The sequence below is a fragment of the Lutra lutra genome, chromosome 9 (assembly GCF_902655055.1).
Source record: "Lutra lutra chromosome 9, mLutLut1.2, whole genome shotgun sequence".
NCBI classification, from domain to species: Eukaryota; Metazoa; Chordata; class Mammalia; order Carnivora; family Mustelidae; genus Lutra; species Lutra lutra.
In genome coordinates this window covers 57,948,608-57,963,998 of record NC_062286.1, presented here as the reverse complement: position 1 = coordinate 57,963,998, position 15,391 = coordinate 57,948,608, and the positions used below count along the sequence as shown (strand labels likewise).

Sequence of the window (15,391 nt, the reverse complement as noted above, 5' to 3'; positions counted from 1 at the left end):
CCCTGCCAGGGATGGAGAAGCGGCTGCTTGATAATAGTATGTCTCCATGTGGAAGCACCACCTTCTTCAACAGATTCCAAACACCAAGTATGTGAAGTCAACTTTGAAGACACAAACCTGGCCACTGTGAGCTTACTACCATCACTACCGGATAAGCCCTGACAATTCATGAATTGTCATCCACGGACCAGCAGCACCAGCAGCACCTGGAAGTTTATTAAAAAATGGAGAATCTGAAGGGCACTTGGGAGGCGCAGTGGGTTAAGCATCCAACACTTGGTTTCAGCTCAAGTCATGATCTCAGGGTCCTGGGATTGAGCCCCGAGTTGGGCTCCATGCTCACTACAGAGTCCACCTGAGATTTGTTTCTCCCTCTCCCTCTGCCCCTCTCGTTTCTGTTGTCCATCTGTCTCTCCCTCTCTAATAAATAAATAAATCCTCTTTAAAAATGCAAAATCTATGGGGTGCCTGGATGGCTAAGTGGGTTAAAGCCTCTGCCTTCAACTCAGGTCATGATCTCAGGGTCCTGGGATCGAGCCCCAAGCCCCACATCGGGCTGTCTGCTCAGCAGGGAGCTTGCTTCCCCTCACCCCACCGCCTGCCTCTCTGCCTACCTGTGATCTCTATCAAATAAATAAATAAAATCTTGAAAAGAAAATACAAAATCTGAGGCCTTTCTAAACCAGAATCCTCACTTTGCAAGACTCACAATACAAGTTTAAGTTTGATCCTCCTTCCAAAATAGCTAGGCTAAAACACAGGTCCAGAATAGTGTGCACTGTTATCCATTCTCATCTAGACTTTCAAGGATAAGGTGGCTAGTTCTTTTTCCCAAAGAGGTATCTGTAAAGTCGCTCTTTTTTTTCTTTGAAAGATTTTATTTATTTGAGAGAGAAAGAGTGAGAGAGAGAGCGAGTGAGCAGGGGGAGTGGGAAGGAGAAGCAGACTCCCCGCTGAGCAGGGAGCCTGACATGGGGCTTTATCCCAGAATCCCAGGATCAGCACCTAAGCCAAAGGCAGAGAGACGCCCAACCAATGGGGCCATCCAGGTACCCGTAAAGTTGCTCTTTGTATCAGTACAGAAAAGGTCACCTCTGGGGGCACTGCTTTCCAGTGCTAAAAAGGAATGCAAGAAAGAAATGTCACCTCAGGGGCGCCTGGGTGGCTCAGTGGGTTAAGCCGCTGCCTTCAGCTCAGGTCATGATCTCAGAGTCCTGGGATCGAGCCCCGCATCGGGTTCTCTGCTCAGCAGGGAGCCTGCTTCCTCCTCTCTCTCTGCCTGCCTCTCTGCCTGCTTGTGATCTCTCTGTCAAATAAATAAATAAAATCTTAAAAAAAAAAAAATGTCACCTCACAGCTCTGAGGCAGTTTCAGGATTCAAAGTGAGTTCTAACTTCATTTGCTCTACAGTAATATAAATCAAGCTGTACACACCACACAATTTTTTATATAAGAAAACTAAAGCTCTACAAAGTTATGACATGTAATATTCTATAATCATGGGGCCTGAAGTTAAAAGACCTGGATTAAAAATAACAAATTCTGGGGCACCTGAGTGGCTCAGTGGGTTAAGCCTCTGCCTTCGGCTCAGGTCATGATCTCAGGGTCCAGGGATCGAGCCCTGCATCGGGTTCTCTGCTCAGCAGGGAGTCTGCTTCCTCCTCTCTCTCTGACTGCCTCTCTGCCTACTTGTGATCGCTCTCTGTCAAATAAATAAAATCTTTAAAAAAAAAATAACAAATTCTGCTCTGTGACCTCAGACAAGATACTTAACCTCTCTGCATCTTTTCCTGGCTGTCAGACATATTCCATCCTTGTGTGAGGGCACGAGTGCATGTACACACAACACACAGACCCGAAAAATAACTTGAAGAGCTTGTTGGGGGATTCTGGGAAGGGCATATAGTACCTTCAATGCTCTGGATGAAGACTGCCCCCCACCCTCAATTTGGGAATCCCGATGCCTGCAGCTCTAGGGGGAGCCCTGCAGAAGCAAGGGAAGAAAGGAAAAACAACTCAGAGTCAGTCATCAAGATGATGCTGTCTTCATACCCCTAAGGCATATGAAAGTGCCTAGCACCCTAGAACACAAGCTCCCTAAGGCCAGAGCCTCCTTCTGAGTCACAGTTCCGGTCCCATCCCATCTCGGTGTCTGGTGCACTAGGTACAGTAAGTGAATGGCACTCACCAGCTAGTCACTCCCTTGGCTCAAGTCTCACCACCCTGGTTATTTACTTACCCAATAAAATAATTAACACATGGCTTTGCAATTAGGGTCCAACTATCTTTTTTTTTTTTTTTTAAAGATTTTATGAGAGAAAGGAGAGAAAGAGAGCATGAGTAGCGGGGAGGGGCAGAGGGAAAGGGACAAGCAGACTTCTAAGCGGGGAATCTGACACAGAGCTCAATCTCAGGGCCCTGAGATCATGAGCTGAAGGCAGACGCTTAACCGACCGAGTCACCCAGATGCCCCTAGGGTCCAACTATCTTCTAAAGACTCGTGCCTGGGTGGCTCAGTGGGTTAAAGCCTCTGCCTTCAGCTCAGGTCATGAACCCAGGGTCCTGGGATCGAGCCCCGCATTGGGCTCTCTGCTCAGCAGGGAGCCTGTTTCCTCCTCTCTCTGCCTACTTGTGATCTCTCTCTGTCAAATAAATAAATAAAATCTTTTTAAAAAAAAAATAAATAAAGTCAAGTAATTTAGATTTAAAGTCTACCACACTCTGAATGGACCTCTGGAATCTAGTACCCCCTGATTTTCCTTAGTATAAAAGACATCTAGAATGGAGGGAAAGGGCCTCAAAGCTAGTTTACAAACATTAGACTCTGGATATGAAACCTGTTTATATACAGATTAATGAAAAGGCAATCATTAGGCCATCAGGCCCAGAAGGAATACTGAGCCAGTACATGCTCCCCTGGCAGAGCAGACCTGTTTTGGAATACTGAGTCTGAGAAAAATCATAGATTTGATCTAACCTATTAAATGAAGGAAAAAGATGAAATGACTACATTAAGACTATATTCACACTTTGCAACTTTAAAAGACCTGTAAAAATGAATAAAATTACTGGGATGCTGGTGATTACATTAAACCTCTAATCTAACATTTACTTTATTTCTTGGCCGAAAATATGAAACATAAACACCAACACGGCATACAAATAGAAAAAACAAGTCATAAACCAACTCACTCCTAAGGGAATCTTCAGCCAACCCTCCCCCGCACCTACCCCACCCAGACCAAGTCTACTGACTCTGAGAAACAATCCGAAGGGCATTGGTGATAGGATTTCTAGACCTCTGGCAGGAATGGCAAGAAGGCCAAGGATGTTACTACATCCTTGTAGTACAAGGCCAAGGATGTACAGGTAAGTACACTGACAGTAACAGAGGAGGCCAGCTTCTGTAAGACAGGAAATCTTAAAAAGACAGCCAACCAGGATCACTGAGTAAAAGTGCCAGCAGTCAGCTGGGCATTACTGATATGACAGCACCAAAACTAATGAGTTTCTCTAGGTCCTACCAGCATAGCACCAGAAAGCCGAACAGAAAGCAGAATGTGACTTCGAGGCTCTAATTCTCCTAGTAACCCCCTGGAGCAGGTCACTTCAACTCTCACAGGCATAAAGTGAGAATCTTGTTCCTTGACTCAAAAGGTGCTCTGGGCACCTCGGTGGCTCAGTGGGTTAAGCCTCTGCCTTAGGCTCGGGTCATGATCTCAGGGTCCTGGGATCGAGCCCCACATCAGGCTCTCTTCACAGCAGGGAGCCTGCTTCCCCCCCCCCCCCCCCCGCCCACGCCCCGCATGCCTCTCTGCCTACTTGCAATCTCTCTTTCTCTGTGTTGAATAAATAAATAAAACCTTTAAAAAAAAAAAAAAAGGTGCTCTGAAGGTAGAATATTGCAAATGGATATCCTCTACCTTGTAGATTCTGAAAATAAATCATACTGTGCTACATGATATGAGACACTGGAGGTGGGTGAGTCCCACTGAATTCCCAATTTATCAGGCACTGTGCTGAAATGTTTTACCTTCAAGATTTCATTTCCACTTTTTAACAGCCTATGAATTAGATAGAGTGACCTTCATTTATATTAACCCAGGACTCCTGGCTTAAAACACCTGCCAGGGGCCCTTAATCAGCAGAAGACAGAACACAGTATGACCCCAAAACCCCCATTTCCTCCACTATCATCACGGCAGCCTGTCCCTCCTGGACATTTTGAAAAGGTAAACTCAAAAATCTTTTGGAATGTAGGTACACTAAGAATAATAGTTTATATTGTGATACAAGGTATAATTACTTTTCAATTAACAAATATTTGCTTTAATCAATCAATAAATGTTTGCAGACAGCCTACTATGCACTCAGCATGCTACCAAGACTATGGGTATAAGGCTTCATAAGTGATTATTCCCAACACCAGCAGGGCAGACAGGGCTAGCCTTCTCCGTGTCCTCGGGGTGGGATGCAAAACTAAGTAGTATCTGAAAAATCAATACTGGATGCCACGGCCAAAGCAACCCAAGGAGGAAAAGAAGAGGAGTAAGTAATGAAAACAAAGAGACAAAGATACCATTACCAGATGAACTAGGAAAGACAATTAAAAACTTAACCTGATAATTAAGTTTAAGCACTTAGGAATGGCCAACAGGGAATATATCTAAGAATGAAAACAACCAGATCTGAAAAATCATTCTATCAGTACATAGTGGAGCCAAAGCCATATATTTCAGAAGCTGCCCTTATTCTAATCCCTTCAATTGCCAGTTCCTAGCAAGTATTTTATTAAAATCCTGGCCTGACTTCCTTTCTATGACATGAGACACATACCAAGCTGCAGGAGCAACGCATCACACCCACCCAGGGCCAGTGCACAGAAAATGCTTTTTGCTCCACAGTGCACTGTGTGCACCGGTGCAAAAAAGTCCTTCTACTTCAGTGACTACATACCCCTGAACATGCTTTAAAAAATCATCAATGTTCTGGCCTTACATACTGCTTAAAGGGAAGCATTTACAAGAGTTCATCAATATGACTGGGTCTCAAACAAACAAACAAAACCAGCCCAATTTACACAACAAAACAAGCAAAAAAAAAAAAAAAACATACCCCAAAACTTGGGGCTCTGCCTCTATTATCATCATGTTCAGTTTCTGAGAGTTTTTTTTTTTTTTTTTAAGATTTATTTATTTATTTGACACAGGGAGAGAGAGAGAGAGATCACAAGTAGGCAGAGAGGCAGGCAGAGAGAGGGGGGAAGCAGGCTCGCTGCGGAGCAGAGAACCCAATGTGGGGCTCGATCCCAGGATCCTGGGATCAGGACCCGAGCCGAAGGCAGAGGCTTCAACCCACTGAGCCACCCAGGCGCCCCAGTTTCTGAGAGTTTTGCTGTCAGATTGTGTATTTGCGTTCAGCCTGGGGAATATAGGAACTGTGCCAATACTGGTGTTCATGAGCACGGCTGTCTCTGACTTTGAGTGCCGAGACTCCACGAGAAGCCTGTGGCTACTACAAGTTGTTAATATTGTGATTTCTGTGGAGATTCTCCTGCAGAGGCAGAAACATAGCCCCTGGCTTATACGGCACTCAAGATCTTCCACTTCCCAACCCCTACAACACTGCCTGGAACCAAAATGGTTTTGAGCTATCCATCACAGACCACCACCACCAGATCGTTCGGCACCCAAGTTCCACAAAACGTGCCAAGGGCTTCTTGTGAAGGCAGTTTCTCAGAGGGGGCTTATCCACACTGTGAGTTAACCAAATACAATTACAATTATTGCATTCGTTGGTAGAGACAAAGCATCCTAAAATAATTAAATCCATTTTTTAATTCAACAGACATTTATTAAGCAACCATAATGTGCCCAACAGTATTGGGCCAACAACTAGAAAATTAAGCAGTTAAGAGGTAATACTGAATCCAAGAAGCTCATATTCTGTTAAGAATCTAGTCGGGTATAGGCCCAACTCTAAATGGTGAGAACTGCCATACAGCATGAGGAAAAATACTATAAAGGGTCCTCAGTTTTGATGTGAAGAGGGGACGGAAAAGAAAGAATGGGAGGACCTCGTCAAAGTAATGGCTGCAGAACTGGTGGGAGGGGGAATGAGCAGAAATTCACTTGCAGAAGGGAAGGAAGAAAACTCCAGAATACAGAGCCTGAGTAAGCAGACTGTTGAGGCAGAATAGTTTTGGTATTTGTACTGATTCACTTTTATGTACTTTATCTGGTTAAAGGAAGTGGAAAGCAGAGGGGATCAGCCATAGCTAGAAAGGAGGGAGCACTCACTAAATCCTCGTGGAAACAAGCCTAGCAGATGGAGAAGGACAAGTTCACTACCTAGAAAGATGAAGGGCCTTGCAGTAGGCGCTTAACTTTATACAATTGCATGTCCTGGCTTACAATTTTGTTAAGGTCTTTCCAAGTGTTTTGTTTTGTCTTGCTTTCAAGATCTTCTGATGAATGGACCAAGATTCCAATTCTGCAGAGCCAACTCCATGTTTTCAACATTTAAGGACTCTATTCATGTGGAGTAGAAACACCCCTTTTTTTAAGGCTAATGCAAAGAAACTGGATCAATATTTATTGTACCAGGTCTAATTTCTACCACTGTTATTTCAACGAACATACAGCTGACATCCAGCAATAACCAACTCTGGATTCACACTCCTATTATCTTATGGTGTATCATAGAATTCTCAAGCCCAGGTTTATTTAAATTCACTTTAATTCAGTACGCGTCTCATGGCAATTTCAGGGAAGATAAAGGAAGTAGAAAAAATTATGGCAATGATAGACTCACCAATTCAGAAGAATCAAGGACAGCATGACTAACAGAAACAGTGTGAGCTCAGAAGTCAGAATGACTAAGGCTGGCCCACCTGTCCTCCTCTGAAAAGGTACCTCACAGTGGTTAAAGACAGTCCTTTCTGGGCTGCCAGGTTGGTTCAGTCATTAAGCTGCGGCCTTCTGCTCAGTTCATGATCCCAGAGTCCTGGGATTGGAGCCCAACATCAGGCTCCCTGCTCGGCGGGAAGCTGGCTTCTACCCTCTCCCACTCCCCTTGCTTGTGTTCCCTCTCTCGCCGCGTGTCTCTCTCTGTCAAATAAATAAAATATTAAAAACAAAACAAAACAAGTCCTCTCTGAGCCAGGCTGCTGGAGTCAAATCCTAACTCCTTCATTTACTAATGATACGATCTCGGACAAGTTACTCATCTTCTCTGGGGCTCAGTTTCCCCATCTATAAATGGAGGTAATAATACCCCATCTATCTCATAGGACTGTTGAGAAGACTAAATGACTAAAGAGCTATAAAAAAAAAAATGTTTGCTGTCTTAGGCAAAGCAACTTAAGCTTCCTCATTAGTTAAATGGAGTAACTCCCGGGCACCTGGGTGGCTCAGTTGGTTAAGCCTCTGACTCTTGATTTCAACTCAGGTCATGATCTCAGGGCTGTTTTGAGGGTGGTGGGATCCAGCCCCACATCGCGTTGGGCTCTGCGCTCAGTGGGGAGTCTGCCTGAGACTCTCTCCCTCAGCCCCTCCCCACCACCGCTCTTGTGTGCACACGCTCTCTCTCTCTCTCTAAATAAATAAATACATAAAATCTTTAAAAAACAACAAAATAATGGGGTAACTCCTTCTTCAAGGGATTATTTGAAAATTAACAAGCTGAGCCTATGAGAAACCTATCCCAGTGGCCTGCTAAGAGCCAACACGAGACACCTGATTGATGCTTGGTGCTCGACAGTAAGCTTTACATAGGATATCTCCTTTAATTTTCATAGCAACTCCATGAAATTGCTAACATTCACTCCCATCTTATTCACTCAGATAAAACCAAGGTGAAAGCGGCGCCTGGGTGGCTCAGTGGGTTAAAGCCTCTGCCTTCCGCTCAGGTCATGATCTCAGGGTCCTGAGATCAAGCCCCGTATCCAGCTCTCTGCTCAGCAGGGAGCCTGCCTCTCTTCTGTTCTCTCTCTCTGCCTACTTGTGATCTCTTTCTGTCAAATAAATAAATAAAATCTTAAAAAAAAAAAGCCAAGGTGAAAGTTAAGTAACTTGCCTTAGATCAGAAAGTGAGCAAATGGCTGAGCCTTGAGCTGTAAGTATAAGTTAAATGGCTTTAACTCAGGATCATTAATTGGCACCTGGCTGAAATGACAGTTGTAAAAGACATATTCAGTCAACTGCGCTGAATGTTAAAGACAAAAGGGAATGATTCTTAATTTTGTAAAGTGTGATGATGGTATTGCGGTTTCCTGGAAGAGTATCTTCATCTTGTGGGAAGTAAGCTCAAGTATTCAGAGACAGGACATTCTGATGTCTCATTTCTTTGAAATGGTTAGGCAAAATATCTTTTTTTCTTTTTTTTAAATGGAAGACCTTTCAACATTAGGAAAAACATGACTAAAAACACGACTAAAAGTCCATTCTCAGCAAGATGTGTCCTGCAGAGAAGCATTTATGAGAGGGACAGAATAGCTACATGGTAGGCCGATGTCTTCTGCGTTAAGTTCACTTGAGAAGGGTTTCTTCATTTTGTCAACAAATTTCCAAATCATTCAAGACCATAATCAAATGCTTTCAAGATACAGACAAAATGTACATGATCAAAAAAAATTTTTTTCCACTCTCTTGGACAAAAGATTCTTTTCAACAGTTTGTTGATGCTTTTTACTTTTAAATTATTTTTTAAAATTTGTAGAAATGTAAATCTTAACATGCATTTGTAGCTGGAATGGGATCAGAGGAGAAAGGTCAGAGTATTTTTTCTTTTTTAAAGGATTTTATTTATTTATTTGACAGAAAGAGACACAGTGAGAGAGGGATCACAAGCAGGGGGAAAGGGAGAAGCAGGTTTCCTGCTAAGCAGGGAGCCCAATGTGGGGCTCAGTGGGTTAAAGCCTCTGCCTTCAGCTCAGGTCATGATCCCAGGGTAGATGCTTAACAACTGAGCCACCCAGGTGCCCCTCGAGAAATTTGTTTTTTTTTTTTTTAGATTTTTTTATTTATATATTTGACAGAGAGAGCGAGCCAGCGAGAGAGGGAACACAAGCAGGGGGGAGTGGGAGAGGGAGAAGCAGGTTTCCGGCTGAGCAGGGAGCCTGATGCGAGGCTCAATCCCAGGACTCTGGGATTATGACCCAAGCCAAAGGCAGACACCCAACCACTGAGCCACCCAGGCGCCCCTCCCTCGAGAAGTTTTAAATCGACATAGAAAAGAACATGAGGGGACGCCTGGGTGGCTCAGTTGGTTAAGCAGCTGCCTTCGGCTCAGGTCATGATCCCAGCGTCCTGGGATCGAGTCCCACATCGGGCTCCTTGCTTGGCAGGGAGCCTGCTTCTCCCTCTGCCTCTGCCTGCCATTCTGTCTGCCTATGTTCGCTTGCTCTCCTCTCTCTCTGACAAATAAATAAAATCTTTGAAAAAAAAAAAAAAAAAAAAAAAAAAAAAAAAAAAAAAAGAAAAGAACATGAGAAGACAAAACATTTATTATTTTTTAAAATTAGGCACACTTTTGACAGTTGCGAAATTCTGACTTACTGTACTGACGCTAAACATAGTTGTTATATACCTGTACCATTTAATAAAAACCTTAAATATATATGGACTATCAAGAAAATCTATTTTAGGGGTACCACCATCGGGCTCTCTGCTCAGCAGAGAGCCTGCTCCCTCCTTTCTCTCTCTCTCTGCCTGCCTCTGCCTACTTATGATCTCTGTCAAATAAATAAATAAAATCTTAAAAAAAAACAACAAAAAAGAAAATCTACTTTACCTAAGGCATAACTATTTCTCCCATAGGTCTCCCATTTGAGGTCACCAAACTGCTTTATTGTAATACACCTTGTCTACTTCCAAAAGGTATCTGTAGGACCTCAAACATAAAGCCATTAGAAAAGAAAATGAAAGATCAAAATTCATACTAGAGAGGTATATAAATCTAGCAAAAAGCCAGACTAACTACGACCACTGTAATCAAGCAATAATTTTAGCTCTGAGCTTTCAGACAGTGGTTGCAAAAAAACCCAGCAACAAAAAGGCAATCACAGCAAGTCCTGCAACCCAGAGAGAAACCTTCTTCCAGGCACTAACATTTAAAAGGAATTTTTCAGATGGGTCATTACGTAAGAACCTGAACAATACAATGAACAATGTCCACAAATGGCAGTTTACAGCCCCTACAGCCCGTGTTCTTAGGGGCTTACATTTCATGTCTCATGCCAAGGTCATTACATTAAAAGTAATCCCAGGAAGGCCATTTCTGCACTGGGCTAAGGCGCCACGGCTTTCTGATTCTCTAACTGAAACCAGAACCTGTCCTCAAATACCCATTGTCTCAACTGGGCTTCTGACAGCAGTGGAGGCAGCCAGTTCCATGCTGAGTTGCTCTGAAAGCATGAAATGAGACATAGTCATTTCTTGCTGGTGATCCCACCCCAAATCCCTTTGCTTTGGCTATCAGATGGGGTAGGTGCAAAGCTGACATGCTATGGTGAAAAGGGAGAGGCCAGGCCAGTATTCCCAAGGGATGGAGCCAAGGAACCCAAGGCAGGGCGAATGGAAGCAATCTGCAACAAGAATCCCAAAGTTCAGAGCAAGGCAACTGTCCCTCCCTGCTACTACTATCTGTGTGTGCCAGAACAGAGGAAGACCTATAAAAACACTTGTCTATTAGTCAAGTTGGTATGGGGGCAAGGCCCACCAGCATATTTCTTCCCCACAAGAGCAACTTTTTTTTTTTCCCCATTTTACCCTTTCCTGAAAGCAAAGCAAAATGTTTGAAAAGACCAGCACAGGTGGTGGGACTGCAGCAACGGGCACACCAGGCAGGATGCTCTCCAGGTGCGGGTGTCTGGCAGACCAGGGGTTACTGCAGTCAAAGATCCCCAAAGGAAGGAAATTCTCTTTCCCATACACCACCCCTCTCAACACCCTCTCGCGCCCAGCCTGGCAACAGCAGATGCCAAAGGATAAAGGGGCATTAAAAAAAAAAAAAAAAAAAAGGCGAAGTAGTACTTTTAAGAGTAGAGCACAGCATTCTGTCACCTGCTGCAAGAAAAGCCCTCCCTGTCAACCAGCCCTGAGTCACTTCCCCTCTCTGCATTGACTGTCAGTGCTCGCAGGGGCAAAAGACCCCGGGCCTCTGGAGCAGATACACGCAGCCCCCACGACCCCACAAACCCACTCTCTGGGCCTCTCCCCAGCGTGTGTCCCAGTGGCTACCAACCGGCTCTTTTGCGTCCAAGCCAGCGCCACTGCTACCTTAGCTAATGGCAGCTCTGAATGAAAGGAGCCGAGGCAGGCTCCGGATTTATGAATGTGCAGGGGAGGAGGGGAGGGATATCATGTGACAATAAAGGAGAGCGTCTTATTCACAAAAAGAAAGAAAGAAAGAAAGAAAGAAAGAAAGAAAGAAAGAAAGAGAAAAAAAAAGTGGCTGGTGGCGGGCACAGCCACTGAGCAGCGGCGTGGGCCGCCGTGTGGTGACCACTCGGACCCGAAGCCGACGACCTCAGGCGCGGGGCCCAGGAGCCCTGCCTCCGCTGCTCCCCCAATTGGAAACGCCTTGGGCGGGGGTGGGAGAAAGCCAAACCCGATTCCACGACCGCGAGGCTGGAGGGAGCCTCACCTTGGCCCCGGGCTGGGAAACGGTCCGGATGCCCCGGAGGGCGGCGGGTCACCCCGGAGCCCCTCCAGCGGAGCGCCCGGAGCATTGTTACCCTCGGGCCCGCGGGCCGGGCACGCATGCCTGTGCATGCGCGCACACACACTCGCACACAGATACATACATTTACACACACACACATACACACACTGGTCCGCAGCACATTGCCCCGCACGCTCCCGCCCGCCCCCGCAGCACACGACTCGGATCCGCCCCCGAGCGGCCCCGATCCCGCGGGGCGCCTATCCCGAGCCCAAAAGCGCGTGCACACACGCTCACACACGCTCCTGCACGGCGACCTGCCTGGGGATCCCTGCTCACGCAGACCCCAGTGCAGCCCGCGCCCAGTCCTCCCCTGGCTCCGCCGTGTTTTTTATGAATGAAAATGTGGTATGCAAATGAGAGCGATTCAAGAAAACGAAATGGCGGAGCCTGGGCCCCAGTGGGCTCCCTAAGGGACCGGGGGGCGAGCGGCGGGGCAGGAGTCACAAAGTCACTACATGAAAACCCACCGACCCCAGGAAGCCGTAGCGGGGGTGTCAGGTCTTTCGCTCCGGCCACGGAAGATTTCGGGGGGGAGGGGTGTTTGTGAGTCCCCGGAGAGGGAGCGGGGACCGCCCCGAGGTCATCCGCGCGCCCTTGGCCCCCGCCACGGCCACCAGCCCGCCGACTCAAGGCGCGCCCCCGCCGGCCCTAAGCAGTCTTTGCCCCCTCCTCACTTCAACAACGTGGGGGGAAATCTCGCAGCCCAAAGCCCACAGGCCGGCTAGTAGCTGCACCCCACGCCAAGTTCACCCAAGCAGCGTCCCTGCCTGCGTCCTCAGCCCCGGCTACCTCGCTACCCCCGCGGGGCACCCTCGTCCCACCCCGCGGCCAAACTTACTCGTCCGGGTGTGTTTCTTCGGTCATTTTCCTGTTCACCTAGACGCCTGTCCCGCGGCGGGCAGCTTTGCTCCCTTCATCTTCCTGTCCGCTCACCCCCCTTCTTCACATCTCCGGAGATCGCCTGATTTGGTTGGGGAGGGGGAGCGGCGAGAGATGAAGGGGCGCCGCAGAAGGGAGAAGGGGAAGCAGGGCGATAGGAGCGCGGGTGAGGTTTGGGGAAGGGGTGCAAAGGCAAGCTGCGGGAGGAGTGAGCGCAGCAGCGCCCGGGGCTCCGCAGGAGAGGCTCCGGGGGCTCGGCAGCGAGCAGAGAGGGAGAGATTTGGGCAGGGGACGGCGGTGGGGGAGAGGAGGAGAAAAACAAGCGCGCCGTGGAGCGGCTGAGACTGCTGAGAGGAGGAGGAGAGAAGGGCCAGCTGCGGGTGGGGGCTCGGTCCGGGGTCGCCCCCGGGGGCCGGGCCAATCAGGGTTCCGGGGAGCGGTCGGCGGCCGGGGGAGGTGCGCCTGGGAGGCGGTGCAGGGCGCCCCGTCCGAGCCCCATCTCTCGACTCCACCGATTTACTCCATATTGGATTCTCACCGCCGCCAACAGGAGGAGGAAGTAGGGCGGAAGCGATGACGTCTTCCCAGCGGCCAGAGGTGGTGGAGTGCAAAAAGCTTCCTACTTGCGACCGAAAGAAAAAAAAAAAAAAAAAAAAAAAAAAAAAAAAAGGGAGGAGGGGGGGGGTAGGAGAAAAAAAAAAAAAACTTTGTCCCGCCTACTGAGCATGCCCGGCTTCCTTTCCTCCTCCCTCCTGGCTTCCACTCCCGGAGGAGCCGCGGAGCGGAGTTGTTTGTGCGGCGTCTGTCTGGCTCCGGATCCTTTTTCGTCATAGCTCCGGGTTTTAAGAAGCCCGAGAGGAGGGTGGAGGCGGGAGCCGGGGACTCGCGCACATCTGGCTCCAGTTTGGTTCCCTCCCTCCATCCAAACCCCTGGATTAAAAATGGTGGGGGGCGGGGGCGGAGACGTGGAGTTGAGGAGAGGCCCAGAGGGGTGCTTGGGCTCAGAGGACCTAACTACCCTCCACAGTGGAACGGGAGGGTGGGGACTGCACAGGTGTTTTTGCCAACGTTCTGAATGGCAGAGCTTTTCAATTTCTCATGAATCTTGGGATCTTTTTTGTCTTGCTAGCGGAGTGGGCATTTTTGAGGAATCATTATTTGTACACTTAAAAAAAAAAAGGCAAATACAACACTGCCCAGAAACGTTTGCATTTCAGTAGAAATGATGGACTTCTTCGGGTTAAAAGGTAAGCTCAAATACATTTTAAAAATTGTTTAGTAAACCTCTCTCTTGTTGGAGGATGGCCCTTATCCCAGGCCCTTGAAGGCCATAGTTAGTGCGCCAGATGTTACCAGCCCAGTGGGCCTTGGCACAGATGAGGAGTAGTTTCTGGATCCCCCCTCCTCCTACCCTTTGTCTTTTAAATGATTTTTCTTGTCTTGGCCCTGGGACCACGGGTAGCCCCACGCTCTCCAAAGCAGCATTGTCTGGCAGTGGATAAAGCTGGGTTCCTTGGCATGCAACCTGTGCCTTTGGACAGGGATCTTTACTTGGTTTGATGTTCTGCTGTTGCAGTTTTGAGATTCTTTATAGTGTTGGAACAAGGAGCTCCACACATTTACTTTACATAGCTGTTCAGTATTTCCTTGGAGGTGGGGGGGGGGTCTTGCTATAAACCAAGAGGTAGTCCCTGCCCCTTCCTGCTCTGCAAGCACAGTACACTTTCCACGCTACTGAATGTGCCAAGAGAATATGCAGAGATTTTAACCAAGTAGCAGCCATTGAACAAATTAAGAGACTAAATGCCTCAAATGTAGTACACCTAAAGGGTATATGTATGCATTTGGAGAGTCACAAGTGTTCCAAAGATAGTATCACCTTGAGTCAAGGAGGAACTAGTGGTTTACCCTAGGCTTCATGCCTATCACAACCATGATCTTTGTGGACATGGATTAGGGTTCACCCACCTTTGATGCTGAATGCCAGTGTGTAGTGCTGAAAAGGGAACTATGCAAGGGAGGAACACCTGGGTTTGTTTGTTTGTTTTCCTAGCAGCCCTGAGACCTTGAGTGAGACCTTTAGCAGTTCTTCAGTTTCTTTATAAAACACGGATAACAAAGACAATCTTGTCTTTCTCAGGTTTTAAGGCCATTGAGAGGCTATGAGAAAGCACCCAACAAAGGAGCATCTCATTGTTTTCAAATCCCCATAAGGCTAATGCATCTGTCCTGTCCTCACCTTTGGTCATTGCTTTTCTCCTGGAGGTGCTGAAAGAAATCCCAGTCATTCCTGAACTTCCAGGAACAGATGTTTGCCCATGTCAAAATTTTCCATCCAATGGGCATCACTATGGCTCCAACCTCCAGTTTCAGAGTGTCCAAATGGCAAGGTAGCAGGTGAGATGATTATAAGTTTCTGCAGGTAGGCAAGTAAATCCGTGTCATCACCACTCATTCATCCAGCTCCCTGCTAATAGCAGTGAATGGCCCAGACGGCAGACCAGGCAGCCAGAGGAGCAGAGAAAAACATTCTAAAGTCCAGGTGTCACCAGCTCCCCACTTGGATGTCCTGATGCCAAATTCCAGCAGGTCCTTAGGTTCTCTGAGCCTTGGATACACCACCTGTGGGGTCAGGATAATACCCTCAACATACGGTTGCTGGGAAAAATAAATGGCTACAGTGATCGTATGGCGTTAAGCAGCACACTGCGAATAGATGAATGGCAACACTTTCTCCTCTCTAGCCAGTTGTATTACTAAGTGCCACCCTCCTTCACTCATGTTC

The 15,391-nt window shown here is 47.3% G+C and overlaps 1 protein-coding gene across 1 annotated transcript in view; it reads right to left on the bottom strand.

Moving 5' to 3' along the window:
* SPRED2 (sprouty related EVH1 domain containing 2) overlaps nt 1-13,209 on the bottom strand; it is a 118,879-nt gene extending 105,670 nt beyond the window's left edge. Inside the window, exon 1 of the mRNA XM_047745006.1 lies at nt 12,566-13,209. Coding sequence (XP_047600962.1) covers nt 12,566-12,591 — 26 coding nt within the window. The 5' untranslated portion in view covers nt 12,592-13,209. The remainder of the gene's footprint in view (nt 1-12,565) is intronic.
* Nucleotides 13,210-15,391: the final 2,182 nt, after the last annotated feature.